This window comes from Neopelma chrysocephalum, unplaced genomic scaffold, assembly GCF_003984885.1.
Source record: "Neopelma chrysocephalum unplaced genomic scaffold, ASM398488v2 Primary Assembly neopelma1_252, whole genome shotgun sequence".
NCBI classification, from domain to species: domain Eukaryota; kingdom Metazoa; phylum Chordata; class Aves; order Passeriformes; family Pipridae; genus Neopelma; species Neopelma chrysocephalum.
The window spans coordinates 3,470,024-3,487,025 of record NW_020897914.1 but is presented as its reverse complement, the minus strand read 5'-3'; the positions used below and the strand labels follow the sequence as shown (position 1 = coordinate 3,487,025).

The following is a 17,002-nucleotide window of genomic DNA, read 5'->3' as shown; positions in this document are numbered from 1 at the left end:
ATATGTAATATATACACAGGATATATATAATATGGTTTTCATCTCTACTTACCTTGTTTCTTAAGTCTACCTGTCACCATTTCAATCCCTCCAACAAAATATTTCTTGGACACAGATGCTCTATTTGTATCAGTTCAGTTCTAAATGCTAATTCTCACACTTCACCAGCAAAGCTTAAGGAAGGCAGAGCCCATGCCCTGCCTTGTGCACAGCCACACATATATAGAAGATTTTTAAGATGTATTTCAGGTGGTTTTCAGCAATTTGCAGGGAACAAGGCAAGAGCAATGACATGCTAGGGAAAAAAACAATCTGACTTTTACTTAGAACCATAATAAGTGAAAGTATTCCAGGGAAAATAACTGAAGGCAGTGGTGGAGAATATATGCATTTTTCTTCCATATAAGATTGCTGTTCTCTCTGGCTGAAGGCAGCATCCAAACTGCTTTTGCTTTTTAAGCAGCAATCATTTGCATATTTTGGGGAGGGAGGGTTGTTCTTAGAGCCAGGTTTGGTACCCTCAGCCTGCACCACCACTCAAACACCTGCACACAAACCCAGTCCTTTTGCAAACATACCTTTAACAGTTTTGACAAAAACTTGCTTCTCTTTACTGGGGTCTTTCTCTTCTATTAGAATTCCATGGAAAATGCGCCCAAAGGTGCCTGGAAAGAGAACATACAATTAGTATTAAGTGGGTAAAACACACTGATAACATTAAGAGAGTATCTATTAAGAAAACACTACTTTAGGATGTATCAGCCACAGCAGAAAATGAGGAGCAATGGCAGCTAAAGTGTCTATAAATCCCATAAAATCACCAATATAGAACCCAACCAGCTCTCCAGCATGAGGTGGATTCACAACCACAGGCAGTAAATGCTGAAGGTTTTACATAACTAAGAATTGAGGGGGACAAGTATGAGAGTGAACTAATGACAGCAGTAGAAGCCACTCAAATTAAGTATCAATACTGGTGATGGGTTTATTTGTAGCAGTTCAATCAAATCCCTGCACTAAGAACTCCAGCTCCTTTTCTCATCCAGCCACTCTGGAATTCTCAGTCAAAGCGTTTCTCACAAAGAGGAAATTTTTTTGGAAATGTTCACAAGGAAACAGTGGTTTCAGCCAGCACACACACAGAACAGTGAAAATAAAGTGCATCACATTATTCAAATGTTTCACCTCAGCTGGAAGGTGTTGGGTTTGTTTGGGGTTTTTTCAGTCTGTCCAGCATTTTTCCATTCACAAAACATTAATGACACAGGAAGAGGAGGAGCTAAGACAGCAGCAGTGTGGTAACACACATGGATTCTATGAATTAATGTTTTATATGACTCAGGTTGGCGGTGATTTTTTGTCACATTATTACTGTGGCACAACGTGTGCATCATCCCCATTCCCAGGGATCTCTCCTGCCTGCTTAGGTTCAAAGACCTTTGATAGCATGAAACATGGGTTTCTAAATACTTAAAACAGGGGCAGTGCAACACTTCTATCACCTACCCTGGGGTTGTAAGTAAACCCTGCAAGAGAGGTGCCTTCAAATTGTAATCTCACTAAGGAGCAGCTTAACTAAGGAAGCTACAAGGCAACCACAAATACACAGCAGCAATTATTTAACAGCAGACTAAAACCCTCCTGGTCTTGAAGACATCAAGAAAGTACCTTAAATACGTATTTCCAAAATATTAAAGTAGGTTAAGCTATTGGAAGTTATTTGGAGTTTATAATGAATCTCTGGCCAGGATCTGTAAAATGTATTTGATTGAGTTCCATGCAGAAATTTCTTTATTCCCTTCTCCCCCTCTGAAGCTCTTTTCTTCTTCAATGACAGAGGCTCAACACTGCTATGATCCTGAACTAAAACTGCTCAGGATCTGTCTTCTAAGACCTCTGATGTGTGGATGTGGCACTTCAGGACATGGGTTAGTGGTGGCCTTAGTGCTGGGGGAACAGTTGGACTCAATGACCTTAGAGGGCTTTTCCAATCTTAATAATCCTCTGAGTAACTTCTGAAGGTTTTGACTCAAATTAACAGCTGGAGGCTAAGAAACAAGATCCCAGGACTAACTGGGTCCACACTGCATTCAACAGCCCTCATCTGGCAGCGCAGGGCAGCTCTGTCACCAAACATCTGAAGCGCTGCTGGGGCACTGAGTCACTGCTACAGGCAGAGCAGAGGGGAAAACAAGGCACATCCCAAGGAAGGCACAAGCGAGGAAGCTTTTTGCAGAGCTCACACTGGAGCTGAGCACAGAGCTGTGCCCCCAGACCTTCAGAGGCACACGTCAAACGGGAGCAAAGGCGTCCTCCCACTGCTGGTCAGAGTAACACAGAGCATTCAGCAGTCCTGCCTCCAAAGGATGATTGCCTCAGATCTCCAGCTCTGGGAAGTTTGATTGCTCAGGGAACACAGACCCAGAGATGAATGGTAAAAAAACCTAAATATTTAAGCCTATTTCCCAAATTTGGTATCAACAAGAATCAATCAACATCGTGCACGAACAGTTCCAAAGTGAACAATCAGGGGTTGGACTCCAGAATCCTTGTGGGTCCCTTCCAACTCAGGATATTCTATGAAAAGAACCAGGTAATTTCTGAATTTTTTTATGTCAGGGCTGTAAACGTTGCATCTGCTGATTAGATTTCCAGATCAAAGGTTATCAAATTGAGACACTGAGTTTGGACAACTGAAGTTTTTCTGGTCTTTGGGTTGTTTTCACTTTGATTTTTTTTGTTGTTAAGAGCAGGAATTCTCAAAAATGAGTTACCTGGCCATTTACAGCCCCAACTGATTCCCTCACTCCTCAGCCATCTAACCCCTTCCTTTATTTAAGGGAACAGATTGGTGAGACAGACAAGCCCAATGATTTCCTTTTAGTTGCTCCCCCATTCTAATGAATTCTGGAAACTGCTTTCCCCACACCCCAAGTGCAAACATCACTCATCGTTCCTCTCTTCCACCAAAGTTATAAAGATCAGAAATGTCACCCATTAATAGTTTCAGAAAAATCCAGCAATAAAAATCTATGTATATTTATATATCAATATCTGTATATTTATATATTGGCATCGTGGTGCAGGAATAAAGTGTCTGAGTGCTGTAAATACCTTCCTGGAGCACGTCTTTGAGGGTTATCCTCTCCCTGGAGATGGCTATGTCCTTCACTTTAGCTTTGGCCTCCATGAGAGTGACACTTTTGAGATCATTCTTCTCTATCCGTAACGTAGGATAACCTGAGGAGCCAGCAGAGCCAAACAATCCAACATAAATACCCTTGGAATGAGAATACAAGCACACAGCTTCACCTCAGCACCACCTACAGGTACAGACACACAGAACCAGCACGGCCCTAAAAACACTATGTATTCATCTTAAAAAGAGGATTGAGCAATAAAAAAACACAAGATGCCGTGTGAAGAATCATCAGGGAAAGAAATCACACAAGGATTCTCTGCAGTGTCACGAGATAACAATAATATAAAATCATAAAGTGCCTCTTCGTTAACCCCAAGGAAAGGCGACTAACACCTCCCAGCAGGACATAACCAAACTACCAGTGCCCTCTGCTGGCACTTCCACACATCTGGAGACACCAGCAGAGTCAGAAAGGACAGAGTACTTTTGCACAAGTCAATGAATCATTAGAGAAATCTTGAGAATTACTCTGGTAATATTTTCTTAAAAATTTAAATGTTACTGAAAACCCAATTAACGCAACTGTGCAATGATCAGCCGGGTTGTGTGTTAATTCTGTATTTATTTACTTATTATCTGTGTTATATATTTATATATTTATTATCTCTGGAATTTTTGCTCCTCAAATTATTGTCTAGTGGAGGGCTATCCCACACAGCATTGCTCCAGGGAAGGGACTGTTCCAGCTGGAGGGAAGCTGGACAGTGCAGGGACACACCTGGAGTGCAGCTCCTTGGCTGTTCAGCCTCACTGGAGTGACCAGGAGCCTTTCCCTTGTGCTGCACATGGGATCTCTGCCCTCTGTGACCAGTGACAAGACCCCAGGGAACGGCTGGAGCTGTGTCAGGGCAGGGTCAGGTTGGATCTCAGGGAAAGGTTCTTCCCCCAGAGGCTGGTTGGGCACTGCCCAGGCTCCCCAGGGCAGTGGGCACAGCCCCAAGGCTGCCAGAGCTCCAGGAGGGTTTGGACAATGCTCTGAGGGACAGGGTGGGATTGTTGGGGTGTCCTGGGCAAGGCCAGGAGCCGGACTGGATGGTCCTTGTGGGTCCCTTCCAGCTCAGGAGATTCCATATCAGTTACCAGACCAGTCAACCACAGAGAATACAAACCACTGCCACCCTTCCTTTTCATTCACTGCTCTTTTTAGCTACTTCATATCATTTCAAGCAAAGCTGGAAGCAAAAAGAGATGAAAAGAATAACACAACCATCAGAAACACATGGAGATGGGATCACTCCTGAGCCCCAGAGCTCCCTCTTGACTGTGGCATGGCTGGATAAGTCTGTCCTTAGATTAACACTTACTGGTTACTGGCGTGGCGTTGTTGGGGGTGTCAGCTCGCAGGTACTGTGTCGTCTGTGTGGAGGGCTGGGACAGGCCTTGGGAGCTGCTGCTGTCACTGATGCTGGTTTAAAACAAAGATGGACAGTTAAAACATCACTGCTTGCCGTTGGAACACATCCAAAGTTAACTTAGTGATGTTAAACTAGGAGATTTTCCAGGCAAGGCTTGGAAAGAGCGGAGTTTTTGAAGTCGCTCACACATTAAATTGTGTTTCAGGGAACTCAAAAATCTCAGCACTTCTGTTCTTGCAGTGTGAACAGCTTCCCCTTGCTTCTTTTGCAGAATTTGCTCTGTTTTCCAGTACTTTCCCCTCACTTTTGAATAATCAAAGCGACAAAACATTTATAGCAAGAACCACCCTGTCATACCAAAAACAACCATTATACTCCAGAGAAGACCCACAGAAAACTTGCACACATTTCTTTCACGGTACCAATGTCCCACTGAGACTCTCTTTTACAGCCCAAACTGCTCTACCCTACTTTGTCATTCTCCTCACTAAGGGTTGTCCCTTCCAGGACCACCTACAATGTGGTTTTGAGACGCTTTCTGTGGGCAGAAGGACCAGAGCTGCATGAGTGTTCACAAGACAGGTAAACCACAGCAGAACATCTTCTGTCTTATCCTTACAGTCAAATTCCTACCAGAGTTGTTGTAGCTGTAATGGCCCAAGAACAGGTGAAGAGGCAAAGACAGGACCTGCTACCAGCTCAGATGGCAGGGCCAGAGAAAACCTTTTTTGATGTCCTCCTCCAAACACACAGAAACATCCCCCCCTTTTATCTGACTTAAAAGCATCTCCGCTTCTGCTGAATGCATTGGGAGGACAACCTCTGCCTTGCCAAATAATCAACATTGAATGTTTCTTGGGCTACTGTTGAAGGCTGACCAAGCAGTGCCAGCCTAGGACTGTCAGGCACGAGGTGATGCCCTCCAGGCCCACTGCTACCTTTGAAGCCAGACTTCCCTTAAAAACCAGAAATCCAAGTCAACTCTTCCCCATTATACCACAATCGTGGATACACCTGCTGAATTTTTTCTTTAGAACAGAATCTGCTGGTTCTCACAACACAAGCATACTGATTTATAACTGACCTCAACTCTCTCTAGAAACTTTTTTTTACAATTATTCCCATGTTCCCTGTCTTCCACGTGCAGGGTTTTGGCACAGCTTTCACCACGAGGTCAAAGCCACGGTTGCTGGTATAGCTGCATCCCTTTAACTTCCTCTGGAGCTTCTGAATGAATATTCTCTGGTGCTGACAAGTCAATAATGCTTATTTTAACTGTTCCCACTATTTCACCCACAAGCTGCTTCAACATGACCCATTTCCCTGGAAACTAGTGTCCTGGCACGGTCCTTGCATTAAACATGGATGCACAACTTTTCCTGCTCTGGCTGGAAACTCCTTTTGTAACCTGATCACCCATCAGCCCTACGGATTCCTTTGGCTGGAGGCAAGTTTGAGAAGGGAATTACTCTTCTAATGCCTGTTGCAAGTTTGAAATCCTCCCTTTTGGGTTGGCTTCACTCTGGGTTTTGGGTTTAACTCTCTTCCTGAGCTTTCCCACTCTCATACTCGGTCAGCTTTTTGAATGATGCCTTCTTGCTTTAATGACTCCCATTATCCTGCTGTTAAGCCATGCCAGCTTTCCTTGGCACTTTTTCCAGTGCCTTTTCTAGGAGGTTTTGGAGCATTTGCTCTGGACTTCCAATACAATGTTCTTAAATAATCTGTGTGCACCTGTAAACTCAGCTGCCTGCATTAAGCTTCTAGTTAACAACCCTCCTCGGTTTTATTTAGTTCTGGGGTTTGAAATTAAGAGCAACTGTTGCTCCTGGGAGGTTATTAACTCCAATGACATTATCGTCTTCCTTTCAGAACCCCTTTACAGCAACAGTTTGAGATTGTATTTCAAAGCCAAATCAAAAGTTGCTTCTTCTCTCAGCGAGTTTGCTGAAAACAAAACTCCACAGATGCTGATTTTCAGGCACATGTTGCCTCTGTTGCACCTTTGCTCTGGCACCAGCTGACCACAGCTCTTACCCAGGAACATATCCAAGGTTTTGTCAGGTCAGGCACCTTTGGGCTCCAAAATCAAGCCCTGGTGCTCTGAAGAGCTAAACCCCAGGAGTTGCACAAACTTCATAAGAGCACAGCATGGTTTGGGTTGGAAGGGACAATAAAGATCATCTCGTTCCAACTCCCTGCCATGGGCAGGGAAACCTCCCTGAAATTATCAGAATTAATCAGTAGGGCATAAACTGATTTACAGCAAATTATTAACACTTGCAAACCACAGAGGACCAACATTAGGTGGATTTTTAGCCTGTATCTCCACAGAAATCCAGTGCCGTGGAGCGGATGGAAGGACAACTGATCCCACTGCTGGGCTGGACACCCTCAAAACCTCCCAGATGACACTGCTCACACACTATAACTGCAATGCTTTCCTTTCTGCATTAAAGCTGCACATCCTTTCGCACCTTCAGCTGATTAAAAGCCCTCAGCAGACAATCAGGCACAAAGGAATTGAGGGGAGGTGACAAGTCAATCAAGCCTTGAGAAACCCCAACTGCTGAAGGCAGTGACTCCCCAAACCCCCCTGTGGGCTGGGGACACCAGGGGAGGGGATGGCAGAGAGAAAAACTGAAAGGAACAAATGAAAGGATGAAGAGGACAATGAAAAGATAAAGCTACTCTCAGAGGTTAAAGGCAGCACAGCAGCAGTCCAAGATATCCTTTAGTTCAAGACACCCTTTCACCAGGGGTGACCACCCACAGGCCTGACTGTTTTCCACAGGATCCAGTTTCAAACTGCCAGGTCCTGAACAGTTGCATCTGATGCAGCCTCAGCCCACCTGCTTTTCCAGCCTTTCTTCCACCTCGGTGTTTAATCCCTACTCCACTGCCCTTGGGTTAACATTACAGGTCCCTTTCACGTGCATGTGCCACGGTTTTTCTGGATTGGAAACGCATTTGGGAGAGTGCAACATTTCCAGCTTTATAACCAAGCAGTTGTAATCCCCAAACTGTACCCTAAGAGCAAAGGGAATACTGGAAAATCCATCAAAATAGAGAAAACTGAAATTCAGTCTCCTGTAGATGTCAGTAAAAAACAAACCTTTCCATAGACTCCTGGATCCCAGAATGGCTTGGGTTGGAAAGGATCTTAAAGCCCATCTCAATCCACCCCTGCCATGGGCAGGGACACCTTCCACCAGCCCAGGTTGCTCCAAGCCCCGTCCAACCTGGCCTTGGACACTTCCAGGGATGGGGCAGTCACAGCTGCTCTGGGCAACCTGTGCCAGGGCCTCACCACCCTCACAGCCAACAATTCCTTCCCAATATCCCATCTATCCCTGCCCTCTGGCAGTGGGAAGCTACTCCCTCTTCTCTTGTCCCTCCAGGCCCTTGCTCAAAGTCCCTCTCCAGCTCTCTTAGAGCCTCCTCAGGCACTGGAAGGGGCTAAAAGGTCTTTGCAGACCCTTCTCCTCTCCAGGCTGAACACCCCCAGCTCTCCCAGCCTGCCTTTTCCGTGTGCCCAAGGATCTACCAATTTTTCTGTCAATCCTGACACCCCTGTAAATCTGATTCTGTCCAAATTTCCCCACTCCACACAACTACTCCAACAAAAACTGAGCAGCCACAACCCTCCCGCCCCATAAACAGCAGAGCACCTGCAAAAGCTGCCTTTCTGCAGCACAGCACTTACCACAACCCTACACAGGTAATACCTGCTACAGCTTGACATCGAGAGCAGAAATCCCACGGATTTCGTTGTGAGACCAAACTCCCACAAATCTGAGCAAACATGTCCCAGAAATGCACTGGGACAGCTGGAATACACACCTGTCATCCAACTCGATCCTTTTCATGCTGTGGAGGTGCAGGACAGCCAGGATTATTGCCACCAGGAATATCACAGCACAGCACACGCCTACACTGATGTAGAACACCCGGGTGGAAGTGGTGGGAGCTGCGTTTACAGGATCAACTGAAACAGGGAGGTGCAAAGTCACCAAACTCTTCTCAAAGAGAAAAAAAACCAAACAAAGCCCAAAGGAAATTACAATTTGTTAGTTTGTTACATCAACGTGAGCAGAGGGGCTGGAGGCAGGGAGGGATCAGGTATCCTGGAGAACAACTGCCCTGGAAGAGACAGCAGGGGGTAAAGAGAACACTGACCAATGCACTCCACTGCCTTCCAAGAGCATTTGGGCCAAACAGTGACATTTTGGGCACACTGGAGGCTGAGCACAGTCAGCTGATGGTATTTCCAGGCAGGAGTGAGTAAAAGAAACTATCTCGTCCCATTCACTCAACAGTGACAGGTCGGAACAGCAAACCAGACAGGTCCTAAAGTCCTAAAGAAAATAGATCAGTCATGTAGGGAAACCAGAGCCCCTAAGATGGGACATGAGAGCTGTAAGGAGACTCGAAATAGGGGTTTTTACCCCCTTCACTAGTTAATATAATTAATTAATAAAATTAATTACAAAAAAACTCCCCACTAAAATACTGGGTACAGTACAGACTACCTGGAGAGTGTTTTAATAGGGAAAGCTGTGGCACCAAAGAGCATCCCAAGTTTTCCAGTTTTCACACCCAAAGCTATAAGTTCAGGATTACTTACAGAGAGCCTTGCTGCTGTTTTTATCAGCTGTTGGAGATTTGACTTCTGGTTCAAGCTCTAAAGAGATGAGACAAAACCATTCAGTTTGGTGTACTTTTATTACTGCAATCCTTCACAGGAAGCCAATTGCCTCCTTTAGGGAAAACCAGACTGAAGGATGAGAAACATGATGCCTATTGAAATACTCAGAAATATGCAGCTAAAGGCACAATACTCGGCTCATGTGTGCTGTGGTCCTTTACAAAGGGAACAAATCTTCATTAGGCTTATTGTGAGTCTGGTTTCCAAGGGGAGCAGTGCAAACCCAGGGAATGCAGGCTGTGGAGATGTCTTCAGGTGAACCTCCCTGAGGATTTGCATGGAGGGAATCCAATATTTCAGTGGCTGCAAAGACACGGTCCCACTTGCACATCCCCTTTCCTGCTTCCAGTTGTGTCCAATCCAGCCCAGCCCCTTCTCATTCCAATTCAGCCTGATCACCTTGGGAAAAAGTAATCCAGGGCAGGGAAAAATCGGAGAGTTTTTCTCCTCTTCTTTTTTTATTCCCTTTTTAAACTTGAGGAGGAACTATCAGGAATGCCCTGAGCAAAACCAGTAGCAAGTTCCTTTGTATTTCTAACTTAGGCACTAAATTAAAGTCAGAAATCCCTGGGTGATCTACACCAACCAACACACAAAGTCATTGATGGTTTGATGAACCTGCAGAAATATGATCTTTATAAGAATTATTTCTGCATGATTTAGGAAGTGGATTTGTCTCACAGTCCCAGAAAACTATGTGGTGCCTATGGAAACCTCTGCCACACATCCATAGCTGTGAATGGGGCTGACTTCCCCCACTTAGAATATTTGAAAAAATACCCAGGAAAACATAACATAAAGGTAAAAATGTCAATATTATCAACCAGACCTCCATTTTTACTATAAACAGAGATGCACTTTAATTATTATAACTATTATTATATTTATTATAATATTTAATTGTTATAATTAAGAATGATCTTCCTGTAGCATCAATGCAAGGAACACGAGTACCCCAACATTACATGCTACAAAGCCACACCAACTCTTCCACCCACACCTTCCCCAAGTTCATCCCTGGGCATTTACACTCCAGAAGAGTGACAAATGTCCCTCTGGAAAGCCAACTGCTGTCCTGTCCTCAAAGGCTCCACGTAAAGCGATCAGAGCCAGGAGGAGCATGGAAAGAGAGAGCTGGCCACCCCCAAACACTGCCTGGGAACGGGACACCACAACCACTCCTAAGGAGGGCACAGCTCTTGGGATCCTCCTAAACAATTTTCTTCTGATGACTATCAAAATACTACAAAATACTCTGAAAATTCTAGGAAGCAGCAACAATCCAAGTATAAATTATGCTTGCAGATTCCCAAGTGGAAACACCAAAGAGTCCATCTGGGATTTCCAGAGTCTGGATTACATCCCAAGATCATTTTGTACTCCATGTCTGACAGACTAACACTTCCTTATATTCACTAAATAGCTAATCTTATCATAAATTATGAACTAAGTAGATTTGCTTGGTAATTCTTAGAACAATTTGAATTCTCAGAGTGTTGCAGTTTTGAAGAAACACCTTTTTTCCTTCCAAGCACAGAGAAAATGCTTTCTGATATATATATGTAAAAAATAAAGGTCAATCAATACAGCAGAACTCTCGGGGAAAGTTATTCATTCACCAGCTTCTGCTTTTACCACAAGTCCCCATTGATCTCTGAAAGACAAAATTTGACCTGCTTTCTTCCAATCCTCTCCAACACTCACTCCTGTCCTGGATCACACACCATCCCACTCCCTTTTCTCATCACACTTTAACAGTAAGAACTTTTAAAGATTTGAAACTTAATCTCTTACTTTTGTAGCACATTTTCCTTCTTTTGAAATTTAAAATTGTGATGTTTTTTGAGGAATTCATTGTTAAGTTGAGCTGCATTAGTATTGTGACATCGGAGTCGAGTCTGCCAGTGCAGGAGAGTTCCACACAAAACACTGTGAACACAACAAAAGGGATTGCAGGTAAGTTTGAGCACTTCTCAGACATTGTGATGGAACAACTTTTCCATGATAAGGGTCTTTATAAATTATGTTTATAATGCACACTGTCAAATAATTCGATATTAAGAAATGTTATTTTAGCCTTCATGCTTCATCACTTCAGACAACTATTAGAGGATTAAAGGATATAAATTTTAAATTCATTTCTGTCACTTATATTAAATGTTCACAGGTTACTAAACTGTATTTGGGCGTAAATGACCATTATTCCCCCATTAGCTGGATGGGGGTGGGAATTTTACCTGAGAGGGTGCGAGGAACTTCTCCCTGTAGAGAAATGTTGGCCTGGGGCAGAGCCATGGCCACAGGATCATGGACCTGAAATCCCAGTTTATACTCAACCTGTAACAAGAGTTGGGAGAGAGAAAACACATCAGAAATCTCTGCAGTAGTAAAAAGAAATGCTACATACCTTTTCATAATTCTTCTTGAAAAGAAAAAAAACTATATACATTATTTTCAAAGAGTTCTGGTGATTTTAGGTGACCACATTCCAAGTTTCTTATGTGACATTTAAATATCAGGCATTTGTGATAGTTTAAATTAAGAAAGCCAAAACAGAAATCGTTCTTTAAAATCTGAGGAAGAATTTAGAGTGGTGTACAAAAAAAATCCCCCACAAACCTCACCTGTCAGTACTTTTAAACTTACTTCTTCAAAAGTCAGTTTGTTAAAGCCATAGGAATTCAAAAAATTCCCCCTCTTCTAGTCAGTTTTACAAACAAAATTGCTTAGAAACAATTTATTCAACTATAGTCAAGATTTTGTTTCCACTTAAGAAGCTGATTCAGCAAACATTCATTCAAAAAAAACCCTACAGGGCCTACTGTAAGTCCTAAGATCCTGTTGGAAATTAATCCCAACCCTTCACAGTCAGTTGAATGGATTTGTTTGACTTTGTTTGGCCCAACAGTTTATTTTTTTCCCTCCTTTCTAAAACATAATACGGTTCATTTCTGTTATCAATTTATTTTCCAGTCAAGATGCCAAGTGTGGAGACACAACCCAGTTTCTGAGCTCCTACAAACTGTCCTGCACCCACCCCACCAGGTCAGAAGGGAAGGTGCCGAGCGATGCAATCACAGGACTGGCTACACAAGCTCAAAAATTCCTCCTCAGAATTCCCAGCCAGGCCCAAGGAAGCTCAGGGGAGGGATAGGGATGCAGGTGGCCCATGGCTCTAACAAGGAAACTCATGTTGCTGCTCCTACTGCAGCATTTCCTACTTAAGGACAGAAGAACAACCATCACTCAATTTAAAAAAGAAAAAAACCAACAACCCAGAATGAACATCTGGCAGAGACTAAACAGATCATTTAATATATGAAAATATAAATTGTTAAGGAACTGGAAAGAGCACAGGCAATGTTTCTGACAGCTGCTGCTGCACACTGCAGCCACGGCGATTAAGTGAAATAAAACCCCTTTCCATTTAATCAGGGCTCAGTAATAACATACTAGATGCTGGTTTTATAGGTTCTCCTTGTCTCCAGGCATATGTTTCTAGAAATCTCTCCAACAATTGCTATACATATCATTTCCAGAGGCTTCAGTTCATGGCTGCCCCTTCTGCATGTCCAGTGCACCAACAGAAGAGATTCCAAAGCTTGTGTACATACATGGACCTTGCCAGGAGCAAGCAGCATAAAATACTTTAAAATAAGTGCTTAACCTTTCTAAAGTAAGAAAGGAACAGCTTGGATATATATAATCTTAACTTGCTGCCTGCAGTCATATAAATAAGTATTTTGCACCTAGCACATGCTAATTTTTGCAAAGAAAAGAGCCATTATGTGATAACAGAACTAATAACACTAATGATAATATTCACTAGGCAGCACAGCTCATGTCTCAAGCACCCAAACCCAGAAGCTACTGCTCACCTTGGATTTAGCATGCCAGGTGAAGTGGAGATTGTTGGTCTCACTGGGAATTAAGAGATTGAAGGACAAGGCGTAGTGATTAATCACATCATTCCTCACATAGGACAGCTCTGCATCAAGACCTGCAAGGAGAAAGGGAAGAGTGAGACAGGGAAGAATAGGACCAAACACAACAACTCTCAGAATCACCAGCTCCACTTGCATCTGAATTTTTAGCGAATACTTCCTCAAGTCCCTAAATTCCACGGCAGGTTTGGAGGTCACTGTCGTGCAGCACTGACAGAGCACTTCAAAATCCCACAAAGCACCAGTTTCAGAGAGGTGCCACAGGCTCAGAAACGGGTAAAAGCTGGAATGGAAGGAAACAAGACTTTTCATACAATCCTCCAAGAGAGTCATTACAGGCTCTCCCGAACATACCCCTGTCTGCTCCTGGGAATCAAGGCCCTGGTTTTGCTCTTATTTACAACTGTGTTCACTCAAACCAAACTGCCTTGGATTGTCAGCTGGACAATCACAGGTAATTCCTCCTGGAATAGCTCATTTCTTAAGCCCAAAGCACATAAGCACTATGGAATTAGTGTCCAGGTAATGAGATCACAGAAACACAGAACGGTTTGGGTTGGAAGGAACCTAAGAGATCATCCAGTGCCACCCCCTGCCATGGGCAGGGACACCTTCCACTAGCCCAGGTTGCTCCAAGTCCCATCCAACCTGGCCTTGAACACTTCCAGGGATCCAGGGGCAGCCACAGCTGCTCTGGGCACCCTGTGCCAGGGCCTCCCCATCCTCACACGGACATATTTATGGAAATTTCTCCTCTTTTATAGTTGAAAACCATTCCCCCTTGTCCTATCACTGCCTGCTCGTGTACAAAGTCACTCTCCCTCACACACAGTGAAAGGAGACATTTGTTCACCCAGCAACACTAATATTTTATAGCTACCCTACACTCTCTAAACATTTTAATACACCTGGAGATCTGAAAGACCCACAAAATGATTAATTACAGAGGACTAAGGTGTATTTCCCTAAATAAAACACACATTCTCAAATTAAAACTCCTGCAGCTGCCCTTATTTTCTGGGCCACACGTTCCAAGGTCACCCTGAACACAGGGCAGGACCCTGCAGCTTGCCCTGGGTGTCACTAGCAATTAATGGCAGAGTAAGCACTACCTCCCTGCAGAGATAAAATTAATCCCAGCTCCATATCCCCAGGAAAAATCACACTGGATTTGTAATCGGTACCATTTTGCCTTGTCTCACACAGCTCTTTCTCCTGTGCTCCCAATCAAATGCTATCCAGGCTCAGTGATGTATAGACGTGCCACGAGAACAACTGGGCAAATGAGACACAGAATATTCCACACAGAGGGAACAGAGTTCAAATCAAACAGCCACAGTACAAATAGGAATGTAAATAATGGATTCTGGGATGACCTCATTGTGCCCTTCAAGTACCTAAAGGGGGCTTATAAAAACCAGGGAGAGAGAGTTTTTACACAGGGAGACAGTGATGGGGCAAGGGGGAACGGTTTTAAACTAAGAGAGATTTAGATGGGATGTTGGGAAGAAATCCTTCCCTGGGAGGGTGCTGAGGCCCTGGCACAGGTTGCCCAGAGAAGCTGTGGCTGCCCCTGGATGCCTGGAAGTGTCCAAGGCCAGGTTGGACGGGGCTTGGAGCAACCTGGGCTGGCGGAAGGTGTCCCTGCCCATGGCACGGGGTGGAACTGGACGAGCTTTTTTCAACCCAAAACATTCTATGACTCCATTAATTATTTTTAGTATGGCTAGAAAGTCAAGAATATTGAAGGGGCTTTGACTTTGAGAAAATAGCATTTAAGGTATCCTGAAGTATTCCAAGAATCCAGGGAATCACAAAAGTCTGGGTTTTTTAAGAAATTAAGGAAAAATAAATCAAAACTAACCACTGAACTGTGTAGACAAGCTGCATTTGAAGAAAGGGAGCATTAGCTTGAGAGAAAGAATTCCTCCTGTTTAGTGCAAAAACTGGGCACAGATCAGTGCAAAGAGACATATCCTCTTATTCCAGTCTTGATTTAATCCACCTTGTTTCCCCAGGGTACAGAAATGCAGCCAAGATACTCCTCTTCATCCTTGTTGCTGTTAAACACTCCCTCCTGGCTCATTAGTGTCCCAAAATTTAAGCAAAACCCCAGAGTATACTATCACAGGTACTGGGGGTGGTGAGGGGGAGAACCCCAGAGACTGAGGAAGGAGTCAAGAGAATGGAGTAATCCCAGGGAGAAATGCTCTCACACAAGATATTGAACAGAAAAGGCTGCAGGTGATGCCACAAGTGCTGAATGTAAACAGCCTGAGACAGTACATAGAAAAAATTTCAGTATTTCTTGTCCACTTGGTCCATATCCCCACTCAGTAATAAATGGGAAATGCAAAAGCATATCCACCGGTACAACAGGGAGGAGGGGGAACCACACCCCCCCTCTTGAAACAAAATAAAACTTTGAAAACACATAAAAGCAACAGCAGACTTCCAAAATCCTTGCTCAGATAATTTTTACATGTTTGGACATGAAATCCACCTCCGATTTAGCAAATGGGGAAGGAGTATGGAGAAGAGCTCACAGCTATCAGACACTTGCTATTCCAATCAAGATAGGAAGTTTTATGGTCATAAACCTACTAAACAAAGTATTCAAATCAACCCAAATAAGTACAAGTTATTTAAAACAAAATACAAGGGCAAAAGGATTAGCAGGTGAAACAATGAAACTAGAGCAAGGAGGCTGCTTCCAGAATAAAGAAAACCTCATCTGCTGAAAAATGGTCCCCCCAGAAACCACAGGTTCACAAAAACACTGCAGAATTTCAGGGTGATAATCCGTGATTTAATATAAACCTTGTAGAGAAACTGGTCACAGAAATCAAATGGGTACATGGCAATAAAACTGCCTGTGGTAAAAACCTGCCTTTATAAAAGTAATATAAAAAGCAACCCTAAACTGAAGCTGTCAAGCAGAAATATCATCTAAAGGGGTCCAAAACCAAATTACTCTACAGAAAACCAATCAAACCTTTAAGCTGTAATGGTGGTACAACACTGAGTAATTTGATTCTGGAGCCCATTAATGTTTTAATGCCTGTGCTGCCATAAAAAGCTCCACACTAACAGGTGACACTAATAATATGAATTTCAACAGCACCATGTAAGACCCACACGAGAATCAACATCGTGTTTTATGGCTCAAAAAAATTATGCTTTAAGACTGGCATAGAAAAATAATTTCAGAGGTTTTGTACAACTGCTCTTAATTCATAAAAAAAGCAGAAAATGGCCTGGGTCAATGTCAGGGGGCTACAGAAACTGCCTATGGAAGAACTAACCCAAGGACACAGGGACACTTTACGAGCAAATCCTCAGTGCTTTCAGTGTCTGTGGATCACAAATTTCCTAAAGTTCCAAACAGGAAGGTTGGAGTGGGACTTTGGAGAAAGGTATGCAGTGATAGGACAAGGGGGAATGGCTTCTCACCGCCAGAGGGCAGGGTTAGATGGGATATTGGGAAGAAATCCTTCCCTGGGAGGGTGGGGAGGCCCTGGCACAGGTTGCCCAGAGAAGCTGTGGCTGCCCCTGGATCCCTGGAAGTGTCCAAGGCCAGGTTGGACGGGGCTTGGAGCAACCTGGGCTAGTGGAAGGTGTCCCTGCCCATGGCAGGGGTGGGACTGGGTGAGATTTAAAGTCCACCCCAAACCATTCCACGATTCTGTGATTAAACTCACAGGCACTATCTCCCAATGGCTTCTCACTGGATTTTTTTCCCTAGGAATTTGGATAAAGGCTTTCTCAAAGCCCAGAAAACGATAGTTACAAA

General features: G+C 43.8%; 1 protein-coding gene across 1 annotated transcript in view; it reads right to left on the bottom strand.

Annotated features, from left to right (window-relative positions):
- Positions 1-17,002, bottom strand: part of RYK (receptor-like tyrosine kinase) — a 52,042-nt gene that overhangs the window by 22,541 nt on the left and 12,499 nt on the right. The window contains exons 2-9 of the mRNA XM_027703826.1: positions 13,144-13,265; positions 11,503-11,602; positions 11,060-11,194; positions 9,185-9,241; positions 8,401-8,545; positions 4,507-4,607; positions 3,115-3,249; positions 579-665 (exon numbers count right to left, since the gene is read on the bottom strand). Of these exons, the coding sequence (XP_027559627.1) occupies positions 579-665; positions 3,115-3,249; positions 4,507-4,607; positions 8,401-8,545; positions 9,185-9,241; positions 11,060-11,194; positions 11,503-11,602; positions 13,144-13,265 (882 nt within the window). The remainder of the gene's footprint in view (positions 1-578; positions 666-3,114; positions 3,250-4,506; positions 4,608-8,400; positions 8,546-9,184; positions 9,242-11,059; positions 11,195-11,502; positions 11,603-13,143; positions 13,266-17,002) is intronic.